General features: G+C 41.6%; 2 protein-coding genes across 2 annotated transcripts; both read right to left on the bottom strand.

Annotated features, from left to right (window-relative positions):
- Positions 1-106: 106 nt before the first annotated feature.
- LOC111575557 (transmembrane 4 L6 family member 5-like) lies at positions 107-2,465 on the bottom strand. Its single transcript, XM_023280764.3, has 5 exons — positions 1,997-2,465; positions 1,774-1,842; positions 1,120-1,274; positions 852-1,044; positions 107-718 (listed from the first exon to the last, which is right to left on the bottom strand). Exons 1-5 carry the CDS (start codon positions 2,171-2,173, stop codon positions 698-700), a joined length of 615 nt encoding a protein of 204 aa, XP_023136532.1. The 5' UTR covers positions 2,174-2,465; the 3' UTR covers positions 107-697.
- Positions 2,466-12,100: 9,635 nt separating this feature from the next.
- On the bottom strand, positions 12,101-16,447 carry LOC111575534 (mRNA decay activator protein ZFP36L1). Its single transcript, XM_023280732.3, has 2 exons — positions 16,286-16,447; positions 12,101-14,602 (listed from the first exon to the last, which is right to left on the bottom strand). The coding sequence occupies exons 1-2, from the start codon at positions 16,337-16,339 to the stop codon at positions 13,526-13,528; spliced, it is 1,131 nt and encodes a 376-aa protein (XP_023136500.1). The 5' UTR covers positions 16,340-16,447; the 3' UTR covers positions 12,101-13,525.
- Between the last annotated feature and the right edge of the window lie 1,881 nt (positions 16,448-18,328).

Below are 18,328 nucleotides of genomic sequence, written 5' to 3'. Positions count from 1 at the left end.
CATCTCCATAGAGACGTGAAAGACTCATAGTTAGTTCTAGAAAACGCTGCTGAGGGCGGAACAGCCAGTTATCAGGTTTAGGGGGCAATTACTTTTTCACACAGGGTCAGGGAGCTTTGAAGAGAGTTTATTCCTTAATAAATAAAATCATGATTTAAAAACTGAATTTTGTGTTTCCTTTGGTTTGTCTGATGTTTACCTTAGTTTGATGATCTGAAACATTAAAGTGGAGAAAATATGCAAAAAGAAAAAAAAGAATTTGAGAAGAAGGGGGCAAATACTTTTTCACATCACTGTACGTTAGTTGGAGAACTGGTTTGAAAAGGATGGACGAGATTTAGAGGAAGGTTCCGACCAATGACAGAACATCCAGCAGCAGCAGAACATAAACACTGGATTAGTTTAAATAGTTTAAATGTGTTTCATCAGAAGACGTGAAATAACTGGGATCAGATCCTCGTCTGTTCTCAGATCTGCCATCACTTCCTGTTTAAATGAACAGGCTCAGATCGTTTCTGACATGGAACCTGATATTCACAGAAGATCAATATTCACATTCCTACACTCTGCATGTGTAAAGTCAGCATATTGATGATTGATCGGAACAGTATCAACTAAAGTGCTTCAGTGCAAATAAAAGATTTCATTCTGAAGAGTTTCCATCACGACTGGTCTCCCCTGGAACTGAGAAGGAGCTTCAAACCGACACCGGACTGACCTGCAACACACACACACACACGCACATGCACACACAATGTATAAGTTGTCTGAGAAGGATTCAGTTTGTGATGTTGTCTCTCAGGTTCATATAGTGGAGACCAGATGTTCCAGATGTTCCAGATGTTCCTCACCTTGTTGTGGCAGAAGCCCTGACCCAGGATCAGCCCCAGCAGAGAGTTCAGGACGTTGAACCCACAGAGGAGCGTCTGCAGGCCGCTGGTTCCTCCCATCACACTGAACAGAACCACGTTCCACTGCACCACCGAGCCGGGTTCCAGACACACCCCCGACCACAGGGTCCGGTTGTACAGGTACCCCGAGTGTCTGAGGACACAGAGATGGCTCAGAACACAACCAAACATCTGGACACCTCCGTTCACCTGGACCCCAGGGTCTCACCTGTCCGGGAGGGGCTGCAGTGGAACCCCCCAGGTAGGACCAGAGGACGAGTTGTAGAGACACAGAGGACCCTGAGAAAGACCAGTGGCACTGACCAGACAGCAGGAGGCAGCAGCGAGCAGGCAGGCACAGGACACCAGCACCTGGCACAACATCTGGAACACAGGGAACAACATCTGGAACACAGGGAACAACATCTGGAACACAGGGAACAACATCTGGAACACAGGGAACATCATCTGGGACACAAGGCACAACATCTGGAACACAGGGAACAACATCTGGAACACAGGGAACATCATCTGGGACACAAGGCACAACATCTGGAACACAGGGAACAACATCTGGAACACAGGGAACATCATCTGGGACACAAGGCACAACATCTGGAACACAGAGCACAACATCTGAAACACAGAGCACAACATCTGGAACACAGGGCACAATATCTGGGACACAAGGAACAACATCTGGGACACAGGGAACAACATCTGGGACACAGGGCACAACATCTGGGACACAGGGAACAACATCTGGGACACAGGGCACAACATCTGGGACACAGGGAACAACATCTGGGACACAGGGCACAACATCTGGGACACAAGGAACAACATCTGTAAAGGCTGCAGCTCCTGTGGACCATCACCTCACCTGACTCCTGAAGGCGCAGCAGCCTCTCTCTCTGCTGCTCTGGATGAACGCTCGAGCTCCCAGTAGAACCTGGAATCAGACGGTTGCTGAGATTCAAACATGCTGTTGACTCAGAGGTCAGACGGTCTGATTCAGCCTCAGAGGAATAAACAAAACTGCACACGTGATGAAATGCACACAGAAAACACACGGCTGAGTCATACACACACACACACACATGTACCGTGATGCCGGAGCCCCAGACGCCGGTCGCCCAGGCAGCCTCTCTGGTCACATGACCCTCCAGCAGGAAGCGGACCTTCAGGTCAGGAAACAACAGCAGGACGTTGGACAGCATGCAGACGATCGCCATGGGAACCAGAGACACGCCGACACACCGCAGACACCTCAACACACACATCTGTGAGCATGAAGGAGTCTGGAATATTTACAGCTGCACACTTTCAGCTTTCTGTTCAGGTTTTAATGTTATTTGGTGACTTTTAAATTATTTATCCACTCATTTAGAATCTGGCTCATCTTGTTAACTACCTGAAACCTGGAAAAGAACAATTTCATGTCAAAAAGTGGAAACATTTCAGAGCTTAAACCAGAATATTATGATTAATGGAAAGAATAGTTTGATTAGAAATGAGCGTTACTATGATGTCTAAATGGTTCTGCAGCAGAACTTTGTGCTAAAAGAAGCTAAAAAGCTGCAAAAACATGAATCAGTGCAGCTTCAGTGACACAGTTCTGTTCTCAGATTCATAGTGAAAAGATTTTTAAAATTATATTAACTATTCTTCCAGATTAATGAGATTAATATTTACTCTGATGATGAAAAACATTTCAGTTTTTGTCTCCACTGTCTGAGTTTGTGTTTTACATAAAGATATTTAATTTATATAAAACAGAGAAACTGAATCTGACAGAAACTTTTGTGCTTTTGCAGTTAAACCTATTAAAACTGCGAGTAAATTTACTGTTTGTGGTGACAAAACTGATAAATAATTTCATCTCCTCAACTCTTAAACCTGCTCAAACATCAACATCACCAAACCCACAGAGAGCAGAAACACAGACTTCCTGTTAATGTTTGTCTGAATCAGCATCACATGAAGAAAAACGGAGTCGACTCACCGTAAAGCTGCAGCACACGCTTAGACTGAGACAGGAACCAGCACACGCTTTTATAGGGACACGCCTGCTGCTGCATCATGGAACCTGCTGCATGACGCTCATATCAGCAACACGTCAAAAACAACAACAACAAAGTTGTCTCTGTTCAGCTGCTAGATCATCGTGATAAATGATGCTGCACATCTGGACCACCTCAGAGAGGACAACACGATCTGTGATTGATTGATTATATCTGATTGATAAGTTATCTCTGATTGATAGATGATCTGTGATTGATAGATGATGTCTGATTGATAGATTCTCTGTGATTGATAGATTCTCTGTGATTGATAGATGATCTGTGATTGATAGATGATCTGTGATTGATAGATGATGTCTGGTGGAGATCAGAGTTCAGTTTGTTTCAGGATCCAGACTCTTCTGCTCACTTCTTTCTCAGTGTTTCTAAAAGCAGTCGTCTCATTTTAGCTCCTCTGAGTCACTGTGTTGGTCGGCAGACAGCAAAGCCTGATGGGAAACCTGCTCATCATCCAGCAGTGACATCATCAGCCCCCGCCCCCTCAGGATGACAAGCTCTGTAGGTCACCAGGACTCTGACACATCATCAACTTCAGCTGGATGCAGAACGACCTCCTGTGAACGGAACCAAGAGTCTGATCTGCTGCTGGAGCACGTGGGCGATGCTGATTGGTTCAGTGGTTGGTCCAGTTGTTGGTCCAGTTGGTCCAGTGGTTGGTCCAGTTGGTTCATTGGCTGGTCCAGTTGGTCCAGTGGTTGGTCCAGTGGTTGGTCCAGTTGGTTCATTGGCTGGTCCAGTTGGTCCAGTGGTTGGTCCAGTTGGTTCATTGGCTGGTCCAGTTGGTCCAGTGGTTGGTCCAGTTGGTTCAGTGGATGGTTCAGTGGCTGGTCTGGTCCCAGCAGGGTTGAAGGGGACCATGGACAGAACTCCCTGTTGAGTCTGCACCAGCGTTTCCATGGTACTGATGAGGACTGGAACCAGAGTTCATGCTGAAGGGTTCGGGTTGGTCCAGAACCTCCTGAGAACAAGTCCTGCTGTAGTTGTTTGATAACAGAAACAGAACATGAGCACTGAGGTTCCTGACAGCATCCAGACATTCAGAACCATGTGATTATTAAAATCACATCTGTGGAGTAAAACCAGAAACATGAGACACTTCAGTGTGACACCTCTGGTCCTCAAAGACGGCGGTTTGGTTGGATGACACGAGTCATCAGGGTCACATGACCACAGGGGAACCACAGAAACCTCAGCGTGGTGATGAGACTTCCTCCCGACTATATTCAGACCTCTGAGTCCACATCTGGAGGTCCACATGTGAAGAACTTACTGTCTTGTGTCTCAGTGTCATCAGTGGTCAGAACCAGATGGATCCGACTGGAACTGGGGAAGCTGAACTGGTTTCACTGGAGTGTCTGTGGATGAAGCAGAGTTTACTGGAAGTCCTGATGAATGAGATGATCTACAGGTGTGCTCAACCAGCCAGGTGCAGAGAGTCAGGCCACGCCCCCATCGAGTCAAGCCACGCCCCTGATGAATCAAGCCACACCCCCAGTGAATCAGATTGAATTTACTCAATAAAACAACCAAAAAAAGACAATGACAGCAGTGAGAGAATTATCTGTAAAATATGATACTAAGAACCAGTCAAAGTGTTTAATTTTACAGTCAGATGTCAAAGAATACATTAGCAGTTCTTTCATCTTCATATTTGTGTGTATGAATAAATAAAAAACAATAAATAAGTGAAAACTACGTTATTTACTCGTATTAAACAGGATTTCAGTGGAACCACGGTGAAACTCCAGAACTCTGCTTTGGACCAGAACATCTGATAATATCTCACTTCCTGTGCTACAAATCAGTTAACGTTCAATGAACAGATGTTAGCGGCAATTTTACATATTTTTGTGACAATTTTTTTATTTTATTTTACCAGGTAAGATCAGTTGAGAACCATTTCTCATTTACAATGATGATGACCTGGCCAGAGGCCCCAGCAGGAAGAAAGATAACTAATAAACAAGGACATATGCAGAAAATTACACACAAATGTTTAAACAGAGATTAAAAACACACTCTTCTGGTGATTTTACATCTTAGTGGCAATTTTGCATCTTTTGCGGTGATTTTGCATCTTTAAGTGACAATTTGACTGTAGCCCTCCCCCCTCCATTTTAGTGAGCCAGTATTTCACATTAAAGCGTCCTACATGTTTGGCTTGGTATTATTGTGACCTGCAGCTACATGTGGTTCAGACATTATCACTAGTTTACCTCTGATGATCAGTTTTTTTAAAATTGTTGATCAGTTTATTTGTCATATTTCAGCTCAGCCATACTCAGAGATTATTGATCTATTTCTCCAATATTCCAGATTCTGAATCAATGACACGATACGAAATAAGAAAAAAAAATTTTTTTTAAAGTTTTTATCTTTAATAGTTCCTCAGATGTTGTTGTTCAAACAGACTCATCTTTAATGTGAGAAAAAAAACTGCTGAATGTCAAATTTAAAAACATTTTACCTCATAAAGTATTTCTTTCATAAATCTGAAGTTTCATTTGTAGCATTTCATACATCCATAGATTCTGATATAGTTCAGGCAGATCAGAGACGTTCAAGAAGAACTATTTGTCAAGATGTGCTGACATGAGAAAGAGCGAATGTTGATTTGAAGCTGCAGTAGCGGTCTGCAGCCAGCAGGTGTCTCCATGTTTGAAGCTTCATCTCACCTGAACTCTGAGGACCTCAGGTGGAGGTTTCAGGTAAATACTGTCAGAATTCACAACAGATTCATCTGTCCCCCAATAAATACATGAAACAAGTGAATTTAATGATGATCAAAAACAAATAAAGACGATATTTAAAGCAGAAATCCATAAAAAAAAAACAGTAAAAATCTGTCAGCTATGGATTATTGGAGCATTTAAAACCAGAAAAACGATGAAAATATAAATTTCTCCTTAAAGATCAGCTGATTTTGTATAATAATCATCATTTTTCAGCTGATTATTTTGTTTTATTAAAGTTATCAGATAAATGTAAAGGAGTAAAACATTCACCTCTGAGCTGTAGTAGAGTGAAAGGATCAAGTAGCAGGAAGTGAATATACTCAAGTAAGAGTACTCAGTTACTTTGCAGATTAGCAGTAAACACAGAAACATGTACAGTGGTCCTCAAAATGATTCATACCTCAGGAAAAACGACATTCTTTTTTAGATTCTTTATTTGTGAACGCTCTTATTTTGGTACTTCCTGTTTGTACCCCTGAAAACATGTCAACAAAGATGTCCCAGATGTGTTCATGTTTGTCCTGTACTTATTTCAGGATGTTTCAGTGGAATAATAAGTTTGTTGACCGAATCTTAAACAACAATAAAAAAAAAAATCATTTTTCCAGAAGAGCGTAAATAGAGGAAGTGTTCTGGTTGTTTTCAGTTTCTGGTCTTCATGGTGAAGAAGGAGGAGCTCAGTGAGGACCTACGTCTACGTCTTATTGTTGGAAAGGATTCCAAGGTCTCCGTGTAGTTTCTCATTCATCCAGGTCATGGTTATCCAGAGTTGTTTAAATCAATCCAACTGGACTTTAAGAAGGTTCCTTGAAATTCCTGAAATTTCAAGGAACCTTCTTAAAGTCCAGTTGGATTGATTTAAACAACTTTGGATTCCAAGGTCATTTAAAAGCAGTATGATGTCTCCGTGGCAACCGTCCAGAGCATCATCAACAAGCAGAAGAGGTTCACTGTTAAAGAGCTCAGTGGGCGAGACAGGAAGTGTAAGGTGTCCCTCAGACCTGCCCCCTGGACCACAACTAGTAGAAACACCTGACCAGGCACGGTCCACCATGGAGGAGGTCTCCCTGGACGTAGAACCACGTGGAGGTTCTCCTGGCCTTCACTAGAGGTCATCTACAGCAGGATCCCAGCGTTTGGTCAACCAGTGGTCTGATGACTCAAAGCTGGAGTCATTTGGCCACACGGATGCAACCTAAAAATTACAGTTAGAACAAGTTCGTTTTCTGAGTAATCAGCTTCAATAATTGAATTAACCCTCATGTCGTCCTGCAGGTCAAATTGATCCATTTTAAAGTTTGAAAATGTGGGAAAAAAAATATTTTCACAGTGAAACTTCTCATGTCCACATTTTCAACATTTTTGGGAAATCTTTGAACATTTTTTGGTGGAAAAAAAGAAATGTTAAAATGTTTCTTTAAGAACATTCACACAAAAATCAACCAAATCAACCAAAATCCAGCGAATTTCGCTGGATTTTGGTTGATTTTTATGTGAATGTTCTTAAAGAAAATATTAGAAGTTTTACTGATATATATGGAATCGCTTCAGATATTTTTAGGATTTTTTTGGAAGATTTTTACTCATTTTTTGAAAATATTGACAAGAATTTTCTTGCAAATTTGGGGGATTTTTTTAAAAATAAAACTTTTAAAGGAAACTTTTAAGGAATTATTGGAATTTTCTTCCTGAAGGTTTTGCAAATTTTCAGAAATTTGGGGAATTTTTTTGCTGAATTTTTAGATATTTTTCAGACAAGGAAACAATATTTTTTGGTGCCTGTAAATGAGGACAACAGGGGGGTTAATCTGAATTAAAAAGGCCTTTAATTGTTCGGTAACCAACATTATGTGGCGACAGCAGCAGGTTCTACTTTCTGAATATGTCTGGAGGCAGTCTGGAGAAGCATCTGAGCTGAAGAACACTGTCCATGTCAAGCATGGTGGTGGAAGCATCATGCTATGGGGATGCTTTTCTCCCAGTGGCACGGGGAACCTCATCAAGGTCTCATGAGAAAGGAGAACTATGACAGGATCCTTCATGAAAGCTCCAGCTGGTTCACCACTGGATGTACCAGCAGGACAATGATCCAAACACACCGCCAAGGTCGAGAAGAAACGCTTCAAGGAGAACAATGTCAACGTTGTAGAAGTCACAGTCCTGAATCCCATCAGAACTCGTGGTGAGACTTGAAGACCAGAGCGATGGTGAGGAAACCCAACGTCTCACAGAGACCTGCAGGACGCTGGAGGACGAGAACCTTCTAGAAGCAGTCAGAAAAACAAAGGCTATGCTAATGACTGAGGTATGAATAATACTGAACATGGAGTGTTTTTTGGGACTCCAGGAATAAAATACCATGAAATGAAGAGTTTCTTGTGTTTTGTTGTCGTTTTTTGACTTGTTGATCACAAATAACTCACAAACAAACTTAACAAAATGCATTAATTTCATCACAAAAATTTAAAAAGCACAACAAAGCAATGGTTTGAATAATTATGAAGACAAGTGTAACTGACTGAAGAGTCCACTAGAGGGCGTCATCTCTGCACATCTGTTTCTTCCTTCATCATCTGTGGGAGAGAGATAAGAGATTCTGTTAAAATAACAACAACAACAACAACAACAACAACAACAACAACAATAATAATAGGGTGCCCGTATAGCTCAACATGTTGAGCAGGTGACCCATGTACAGGGCTGGTCCCTGACACAGAGGCCCGGGTTCCATTCCTGCTCACGGCCCTTTGCTGCATGTCTTCCCCCGACTCTTCTCCCCTGTTTCCTGTCTCTCTCTCACTGCACCTGTCCAATAAAGCTGATAAAAGGCCAAAAAAATAACTTAAAAAAAAAACAATAATAATAATAATAATAATAATAATGATGATAATGATAATAATAATAATGATGATAATGATAAATAAATAATAGGAATAGTAATAATAATAATAATAATAATAATAATTTTGTAATGACAACGAAGAAACTAAATTATTGCTATTAAATGTCTCTGATTGATCAGTGATTGGTTAGTGAACTGGAGATATTGATCAGTGATTGGTTAGTTTATTTAATTGATTGAAGCTGCAGAAGTCGTTAAAGTTTCCTGATCAATAATTTAATCTGAACCCTGAAACCCCGAACTCCTCCTGATCAGTTTCTAGAGTCTCCTCCTCCTCTTCCTCTTCCTCTTCCTCTTCCTCTTCCTCTTCCTCTTCCTCTTCCTCTTCCTCTTCCTCTTCCTCTTCCTCTTCCTCTTCCTCTTCCTCTTCCTCCTCCTCCTCCTCCTCTTCTTCCTCCTCCTCCTCCTCTTCCTCCTCCTCCTCCTCTTCCTCCTCCTCATTATCATACAGATGTTCCACTGAGCACTTTGGCCTTTATGGGCTCCACTCACACACATGCACACGCTCCAGGACGTGCACGTGCCCACCAGCGTGCACGTCTGCTGAATGGAGAGCAGCTGTGGGAGTCTGAACCTCAGGCTGAATACCAACACACACACACACACACACACACACACAGACTTACTTTTAAAAACTACACAAACAAGGAAAAAGACTAAAACTACTGATTCAAATCTGACTGACAGCTGAAGTTTTAAAGGTTTGTGTTCATATTTATGATGATTAAATGCATGTTAGGAACATTTTCCCTTCAAAAGTTGTAGAAATTACAGTTAGAACAAGTTCATTTTCTGAGTAATCAACTTAAAAACTTGTTTTTTGGCGTCAATCATTGATTTAACCCTCATGTCGTCCTGCGGGTTAAATTGATCCATTTTAAAGTTTGAAAATATGGAAAAAATATATTTTCACAATAAAACTTCTGATGTCCACATTTTCAACATTTTTGGAAAATTTTTGAACATTTTTTGGTGGAAAAAAAGAAATGCTGAAAAAATATGTTTCTTTAAAAACATTCACATAAAAATCAACCAAAATCCATTTTGATGTGAATGTTCTTAAAGAAAATATTAGAAGTTTTACTGATATATATGGAATCACTTTGGATATTTGTAGGAATTTTTTTGAAGATTTTTACTCATTTTTTGAAAATGTTTTCAAGAATTTTCTTACAAATTTGGGGGATTTTTTTTTTTTAAATAAAACCTTTAAAGGAAACTTTTAAGGAATTATTGGAATTTTCTTCCTGAAGGTTTTGCAAATGTTCTGAAATTTGGGGGATTTTTTTTGCTGATTTTTTTGATTTTTTTCAGACAAGGAAACAATATTTTTTGGTGCCTGTAAATGAGGACAACAGGGGGGTTAATCTGAATTAAAAAGGCCTTTAATTGTTCGGTAACCAACATTATGTGGCGACAGCAGCAGGTTCTACTTTCTGGTAGTAAATATGAGTGAAATTTAACTTAAAATAACTAAATCTGTCAGTAAAATAAAGTAGCTTTAACAGTTTATAATTATGGGATGTTATTTTACAACAAAAACTGAAGAATTTGCTCATAAAACACAGAATTTTTTTTGTTTTTTGGTACGTTTTCCCATTAGTTGCAGTGAGAGAATTTAAAGATTCAACGCAACACAAATACGGACACACAAACAGACACACACAGACAGACACACAAACAGACACACTAACAGACCCACAAACAGACACACAAACAGACACACACTGGGAGGACCTCAACTTCTGCTCCAGTCTCTGAATAGATGGAAATCAGTCACAAGTATCTCAGAGCTCCTTTGTGTTCAGACGAGTCTTTGTTCGAGCATCTGTTGCCCAAACATTCACACACACACACACACACACACACACACACACACACACACACACACACACACACTAACACACACACTCTCTCTCTCTCTCTCTCTCGGGGTTAATCTTTGTTCTTTTGTGCTGCAGACGATGGTAAAGAGGCTGAAACTGTTCTAAAGTGAAGCTTGTGGGAACGATTGTGTTTCTGCTTTTTGTCATTTAGTTACTGAACCTTTACGGCCTTTCAGTCGTTCCACGTTTCACACAAACACACACAAACAGACACACAAACACACACTGAAGAGACGCTGTGGGACGACACACACTCCCGCATTCCTTCATATCAACATCAAAGAATTAATGCTGTTTTTCTCGCACTAAACCCCGTTTGAATGAAGTTACATGAAAAATAATCGCCTTAATTCACTGGAAAATATTCTAAAAGATCCCTGATTTTGGGATCTTAGGAAAAGGCAGCCTAAAAGCTTCAGGTTGTAGGCTGCTTTTTTGGTTCTTGACGCTCCAAAAACAAACATTTAGGATCAAATCTGAGATGTTTTAGTTTTTAAAAGATATTTCCCTCTAAGAGCTTCAGTAGAAGTTATCTAGACTTCATTTTTTGCCCTTAAAATACAAAAAAAAAAAAAAAAACCTTCTACTGAAGCATTTAGGATCTTGTTTGATATGAGTTAAACCCTGTTTTTATGAGATTTAATAGACTAAATTCACTGGAAAATACTCTGATTTGATCCGAAAACCTTCAGTAGCAGTTACATAGACTTCATATCTTGTTCTTAAAATACCAAAAACTAAGTCTAGTTAACTTCTACTGAAGGTTTTGGGATCAAATCATGGTGTTTTAGGTTTAAACAGACATTAAAAAAACTTTTTATTGATATTTTTGGAACCAAAACCACCGTCTAGTCAATGTCTGCTGCAGCAGTTTGGATTGAAGCTGGGATGTTTTCGGTTTTAAAAGAAATTTTCCTCTAAGAGCTTCATTAGAAATTATCTAGATTTCAGTTTTTTGTTCTTAAAATACCAAAAAAGCAAACAAGAAAAACTTCTACTGAAGCATTTAGGATCATTATCCTGCTTGGTATCTGAGTTAAACCCTGTGTTAATGAGATTTAATCGACGTTATTCACAAGAAAATATCTGAAAACCTGAAACATCCCAGATTCAACCCAAACTGCTGCAGCAGACATTGACTAGATGTTGGTTTTTGCTTCTAAAAATATTTTTAAAAAAGCTTTTTAATGTCCCTTTAATCCTGACTTCTTGTTTTTTAGAGATTTCAGAAAGTCCGCTTCACTTCTAGAGGTTTTTAGGATGAAATCAGGGATGTTTCTGGTTTCAAAAGATACTAAAAGTTAACTGGACTTCTTTGTTTTTGGTATTTTAGAACCTTAAGTCGAGTTTATTTCTACTGAAGCACTTTGGATTCAATACAAGATTTTGAGATATTTTATCTCATGCAACGTCATTAAAAGAGGACTTAACTCATCAAATGCAAACCTAATAAGACAAAGAATTAAGTTATCTGGACTTCTTTTTTGGTTCTTAAAATATAAAAAAAACGAAGTCTAGCTGCGTTCTATTAAAGAGTTTTGGATTAAATAACTTGAAATCTTTATTTTAAAGCTGCTAAATAACAAAATGAGACCAAATCCACTGAGATTCCAGACTGAGCTCTTTTCAGAGACCTTTATTTTGAAATAAAGATGGACATATATTAAGATAAAGAGCTAAGATATGAACATAACCACAGACTGTAAACAATAGATGCACTTAAATTATGTAAAACAACAAAAACACACAACAATCAATCAACACAATATAGGTTCGGCTTCGAAAAACCAAAAAAATAAATAAGACTTTAAGTTAACAAAAGTTACAAAAAAAAGAAGGAAGCTCAGTGTCCGTTTCAGGACTAAAAAAAAACCAAAACAGTTCAGTTGAATGATTCCAGAGTTTATAGTTTACGATCCATTCTTCACACGAACCAGCATAAAAACACTTAAAACAGGCCATAGTTTCAGTTCCTCCTGTTGGTCTGCTGAGGTAAAGGTGAGTCCGACGGTCAGGTGAGGAGGTCGAGAGGAGAGTCCTGATTCCTGCAGGCCTTTAGCCAGTAAGGCAACATGAAGACAGAATGCCAAAGTGAAGACTCCTCCTGGTCTCTCCTCTCCGACCAGCCGCCTTAAAGCTTCTGACGGCCAGCAGGTGGACGCATCACAAAGCATCCTAATTTCTCTGGCATCACAGAATAATGCATAAAGCAATCATGACGCGACAAACGAGTCAAAAAGCAATAAATAAATAAAACGAAGGAGTTAGACTAGAATCACAGCAGTCTGGTCACTAACAGCTAACTAGCAGGTTAGGAAGGACTTTGGTAACTAGAGTCAGTGGGTTCTCTACAGCGGTGCAGTTAAAACGAGTACAATCAAGTGTCCACAGCCAATCAGTCAATCAGTCAATCAATTAATCAATCAATCAATCAATCAATCAATCAATCAGTGGCAGGTATTCAGCCCTGAATGTGAGAGGTGCTGAAAGCTGCAGACTTAAAGGAAGAAATACAACCAACAAACATGGAAGCTTCAGTAGAAATAGAAGCTACTGGAGCTTCCATGTTGGATTCTTGAACTAGACTTTTGCTGGGTTCTGGAGATGGAACATCTTCTAGAACCCAGCAGAAGTCCAGCTGGATCACCAGGACCTGGACGGCTGAGAATCTACACAAAGACGGATCAAATAAAGCGGTAAAAAGAGTAAAATCCTTCTTCTTCTTCTTCAGGGTACAAGAAGTTCTCACACAGAACTCCAGAACCAGCATCAGAACCAATGCTGGGCTCCACAGGTTCTGGTTCTGTACTAACAGGTATACAACAGTATACAGCAGTAACAAACAGAAAGAGAACAAAAGGTCGGCTAAAAGTGGACGAACACTGAGCAGCGCTACAGCTGCTGGGATGAGGAATGCAATATGCACAAAGATATTTACTGGGCCGGACTCAGGAGGGAATAGAACCGCTAAAGTTCTAATCCTCTGGAGTCAGAGTTACACCAGTCTGTCCCAGTCTGTGTAGAACTTCTACTCGTCCGGAACCGACAGCCGGCTGAAGATCGGCAGCCGTCGGCCCTCGAAGCTCGGGGACTCGGTTCCGCTGGAGGCCGAGCTCAGCGAGCAGGACGACGTGTAGCCCTCCTCGGACAGCGAGTCGGCCGAGGAGCAGCGCTGGAGGCCCGGCGGCAGGAACCGGAGGTTCTGGGGTTTGGAGGTTCTGAGCGAGTCGGTCGCAGCATAGAACCGGAGGGAGTCGCCAGCGTCAGCCGCCAGGTCGCCAATCCCGGAGAAGGGATAGGAGCAGTGCTTCAGGGCTCCTGGTTCTGGAAACAGAGGAGAGAGGAGCTCCGGACTCACCGAGGAGGACGGGGGAGGCGAGATGGAGGAGGCCCGAGTGAAGAGGACGGATGAAGGCTCTTCCAGTGGCTGGAAGGTCTGAGGAGACGAGGAGAAGCCGGCGAAGCTGAAGCTGTGACGGAGCAGCGGAGGCCTCAGCTTGTGTTTCTGAGTCCCGGCGGTGGCGATGGCGTTGGCCTCGTCGGCGTTGTGGATGAAGTGGCAGCGGGCGCCGTAGGGACAGAAGCCGATGGTGTGGAAGGTGCGGCAGGGCTCCGTCTTGTACTTGGGGTGTCGGCTGAGGCCTCGCAGCTCGTCCAGGCCGTGAGCGAACTGACACTTGGCGTCGTATTTACAGGCGCCGCTCTCCTCGTAGGTCCGGCACAGCTCCGTCTTGTAGCGGGTGGAGATGTGGGGCGGCGGCCGGGAGGCCGACAGCGAGGCGTTGCTGATGCAGAGGCCCGGAGGAGGCGGCAGCGGTGGCGACGACGCGGCCATCTTGTCCTCCTGGACGGCGCCTTCGATCATGCTGACGGAGCGGTCCACCCTGAAGGGGATGTGGCTCAGCGACGAGCTCAGCTGACCCTCACGGCTCCACGGCGGGCCGGCGGCCATGTTGAGCCCCCAGCAGCACGCCTCGGACGAGTCGCCGCTGTTGAACTTGGAGTTGGGCAGCGTGACGGGGCACAGCGAGTGGCGCCGCTGGAAACCCAGAACTCGCTGAGAGCCGCCGGACAGAACATCGGATGAATCCAAACCACGGAAACTCTGAAAGCAGGGGAAGAAGAAACGATGAGATGAAGGATGGAAATTAACGTTTAAAATCCAAACAATCTGTCAGGAATGTTCTCCAGTGGAGTCCTGACTTCTCCAGATTAATACTCAGAGTCGTCTCTCAAGTCAGAGCAAAGTTTTACTTGCCACAAAGAAGCAGCATGAACAGAACAAGTGACTGACAATATAAAAAAACAGCGTAACCTTTATACAGGCATATAAACAAGTTCCCAGGAGTTATAAGATGTTTTTTTCACACATTATTATAGTTTATATCACAATCCAAACTTCTGCTGCTTCTTCATCAAAACCACATTTTAAAAACATTTTCTAAAATAACTTTTTATGACTTTATTTTCCCTCAATGAGGAAATGTTTCTAATTAAAAACTTCTCAGCTGAAGGTTCATGAAACTTTCTTCGGTCTACAAAACGATTAAAAATAAATTCCAAACTGAACATTTGAGCTTCAGAAAAGATGGAATCTAAAAACTGACTTCAATCTGCAGCTGAAAATACAAACAAAATAAATCTGAAATAAAGCATTTTCTCCCCAGATTGGGTTTAAAACTTTCATACAAATGTTCCTCAGTGTTCGATACATTTCAAACTAAACATTAGAGCTGCTGAAAAGATGAAATAAATAACAGAATAAACTAGAAATTCAAAGAAAAGCATTGTCTCTTCAAACTTTTTTATCAGTGTCAAAAACTTCTGAAGATTTTGGAACAAAGACTAATTTAAAACTGAACATTTGAGCTAGAAACTCTCCTCAGTTTAATTTAAAATCACCAGATCAGAAACAAGACTTCATCTTCCAGAGACTTTGGTTTTATTTTACCTCCAGGAGGAAACGCTGGAGCTCAGTTAGTCTCGTGTGAGGAAACATCTGAAATAAACTCATCGCGAATCTTTAAGCTAAAGGCTTAAAAAATAAGTAAGAACAAACTTTTCTTCATTGTAGAAAACTTGAATGAAACATCTGAGCTGCAGAAAAGAAGATTTTAAACCCCTGAACTAGAAATGTGGTCAAAGAAAAGGAGCTTCTGTTGAAATGAGGCATCAGTTTTACAACTTTATCATAACTTTATTTAAGAGATATTGAGCTCTGTTTAATTCATCTCTCTGTTCAGGGAATCCTAAAACAAACTTTCTTTAAACTTTTCTCTTGTGTTTTCTTCTTTTTGTCCAAGTATCTGACATTTTAATGGTTTATTCCACCTTAAATACTATTTCATGGCCAAATATTTGTAGTTTTAATGGTTTATTCCACCAAAATATTACTTTTCATTTATCCAAGTATGTTTAATTAAAAAGGTTTGTTTCTACCAAAATGCTACTTTCTGCCTCAGTAGTTGTAATTTAAAAGGTTTTTCTCACCCAAAATACTTATTTCTGTCCAAGTACTTCAAATTGTAAAGCTTTGTTCAGTCCAAAATAGTAGTTTCTGATGAACAAGTTATGGTTTCAAAGTTTATTCCACCTTAAATACTACTTTGTGTCCAAATATTTGTAGTTTTAATGGTTTATTGAACCCAGCATGCTACTTTCTGTCCAAGTATTTGTAGTTTTGGTTGCAAATTGAACATTTGAGCTGCAGAAAAGATGAATAAATTAGAGTCAGAGAAAAGCCCGATCACTGAGAAGCTTCATGGATTAACGTCTGGATTCTCCTCACCTTGCAGAACTCCTCGTCCAGCTCCAGGAAAGGCGTGAGGAAGTTGGAGGGCATGGTTCCGTCCACCGTCTGGAGCTCCGTCTAGTTCCAGGAGTCTGTCTGTGGACGAAGAGCAGCAGCGGGTCTCCAGGAGGAAAGTTCCCGACCATCTGCTGGAATCTGTTTAAATAGTTTTATCCCCCCACCCCCCGGGGGCAGCTGGAGGCGGACGGGGTGTTAAAGTGTGCTAATGTGGGGGGGAGGGTCCCATTGTGATGCTGTGCTGGGGGGCAGGGAGGGCAGCTGAATGGAGCCTCCTCCTCCTATTCACCCAGCAGCAGACCTTAAAGGAGCATTCAGCTGGTTCCCAGACATGTTCATCAGAGCTGATCCAACGCTCCTAACAGCTCTGGTTCTAAAGAGTTCGAAACCAACCCTCCTAGCAGCTCTGGTTCTAAAGAGTTCTAAACCAACCCTCCTAACAGCTCTGGTTCTAAAGAGTTCTAAACCAACCCTCCTAACAGCTCTGGTTCTAAAGAGTTCTAAACCAACCCTCCTAGCAGCTCTGGTTCTAAAGAGTTCTAAACCAACCCTCCTAACAGCTCTGGTTCTAAAGAGTTCTAAACCAACCCTCCTAACAGCTCTGGTTCTAAAGAGTTCTAAACCAACCCTCCTAACAGCTCTGGTTCTAAAGAGTTCTAAACCAACCCTCCTAACAGCTATGGTTCTAAAGAGTTCTAAACCAACCCTCCTAACAGCTCTGGTTCTAAAGAGTTCTAAACCAACCCTCCTAACAGCTCTGGTTCTAAAGAGTTCTAAACCAACCCTCCTAACAGCTCTGGTTCTAAAGAGTTCTAAACCAACCCTCCTAACAGCTCTGGTTCTAAAGAGTTCTAAACCAACCCTCCTAACAGCTCTGGTTCTAAAGAGTTCTAAACCAACCCTCCTAACAGCTATGGTTCTAAAGAGTTCTAAACCAACCCTCCTAACAGCTCTGGTTCTAAAGAGTTCTAAACCAACCCCCCTAACAGCTCTGGTTCTAAAGAGTTCTAAACCAACCCTCCTAACAGCTCTGGTTCTAAAGAGTTCTAAACCAACCCTCCTAACAGCTCTGGTTCTAAAGAGTTCTAAACCAACCCTCCTAACAGCTCTGGTTCTAAAGAGTTCTAAACCAACCCTCCTAACAGCTCTGGTTCTAAAGAGTTCTAAACCAACCCTCCTAACAGCTCTGGTTCTAAAGAGTTCTAAACCAACGCTCCTAACAGCTCTGGTTCTAAAGAGTTCTAAACCAACCCTCCTAGCAGCTCTGGTTCTAAAGAGTTCTAAACCAACCCTCCTAACAGCTCTGGTTCTAAAGAGTTCTAAACCAACCCTCCTAACAGCTCTGGTTCTAAAGAGTTCTAAACCAACCCTCCTAACAGCTATGGTTCTAAAGAGTTCTAAACCAACCCTCCTAACAGCTCTGGTTCTAAAGAGTTCTAAACCAACCCTCCTAACAGCTCTGGTTCTAAAGAGTTCTAAACCAACCCTCCTAACAGCTCTGGTTCTAAAGAGTTCTAAACCAACCCTCCTAGCAGCTCTGGTTCTAAAGAGTTCTAAACCAACCCTCCTAACAGCTATGGTTCTAAAGAGTTCTAAACCAACGCTCCTAACAGCTCTGGTTCTAAAGAGTTCTAAACCAACCCTCCTAACAGCTCTGGTTCTAAAGAGTTCTAAACCAACCCTCCTAACAGCTCTGGTTCTAAAGAGTTCTAAACCAACCCTCCTAGCAGCTCTGGTTCTAAAGAGTTCTAAACCAACGCTCCTAGCAGCTCTGGTTCTAAAGAGTTCTAAACCAACCCTCCTAGCAGCTCTGGTTCTAAAGAGTTCTAAACCAACCCTCCTAGCAGCTCTGGTTCTAAAGAGTTCTAAACCAACCCTCCTAGCAGCTCTGGTTCTAAAGAGTTCGAAACCAACCCTCCTAACAGCTCTGGTTCTAAAGAGTTCTAAACCAACGCTCCTAACAGCTATGGTTCTAAAGAGTTCGAAACCAACCCTCCTAACAGCTCTGGTTCTAAAGAGTTC

This window comes from Amphiprion ocellaris, chromosome 7, assembly GCF_022539595.1.
Source record: "Amphiprion ocellaris isolate individual 3 ecotype Okinawa chromosome 7, ASM2253959v1, whole genome shotgun sequence".
Classification (NCBI taxonomy): domain Eukaryota; kingdom Metazoa; phylum Chordata; class Actinopteri; family Pomacentridae; genus Amphiprion; species Amphiprion ocellaris.
This window is presented reverse-complemented; position numbering and strand designations above follow the sequence as displayed.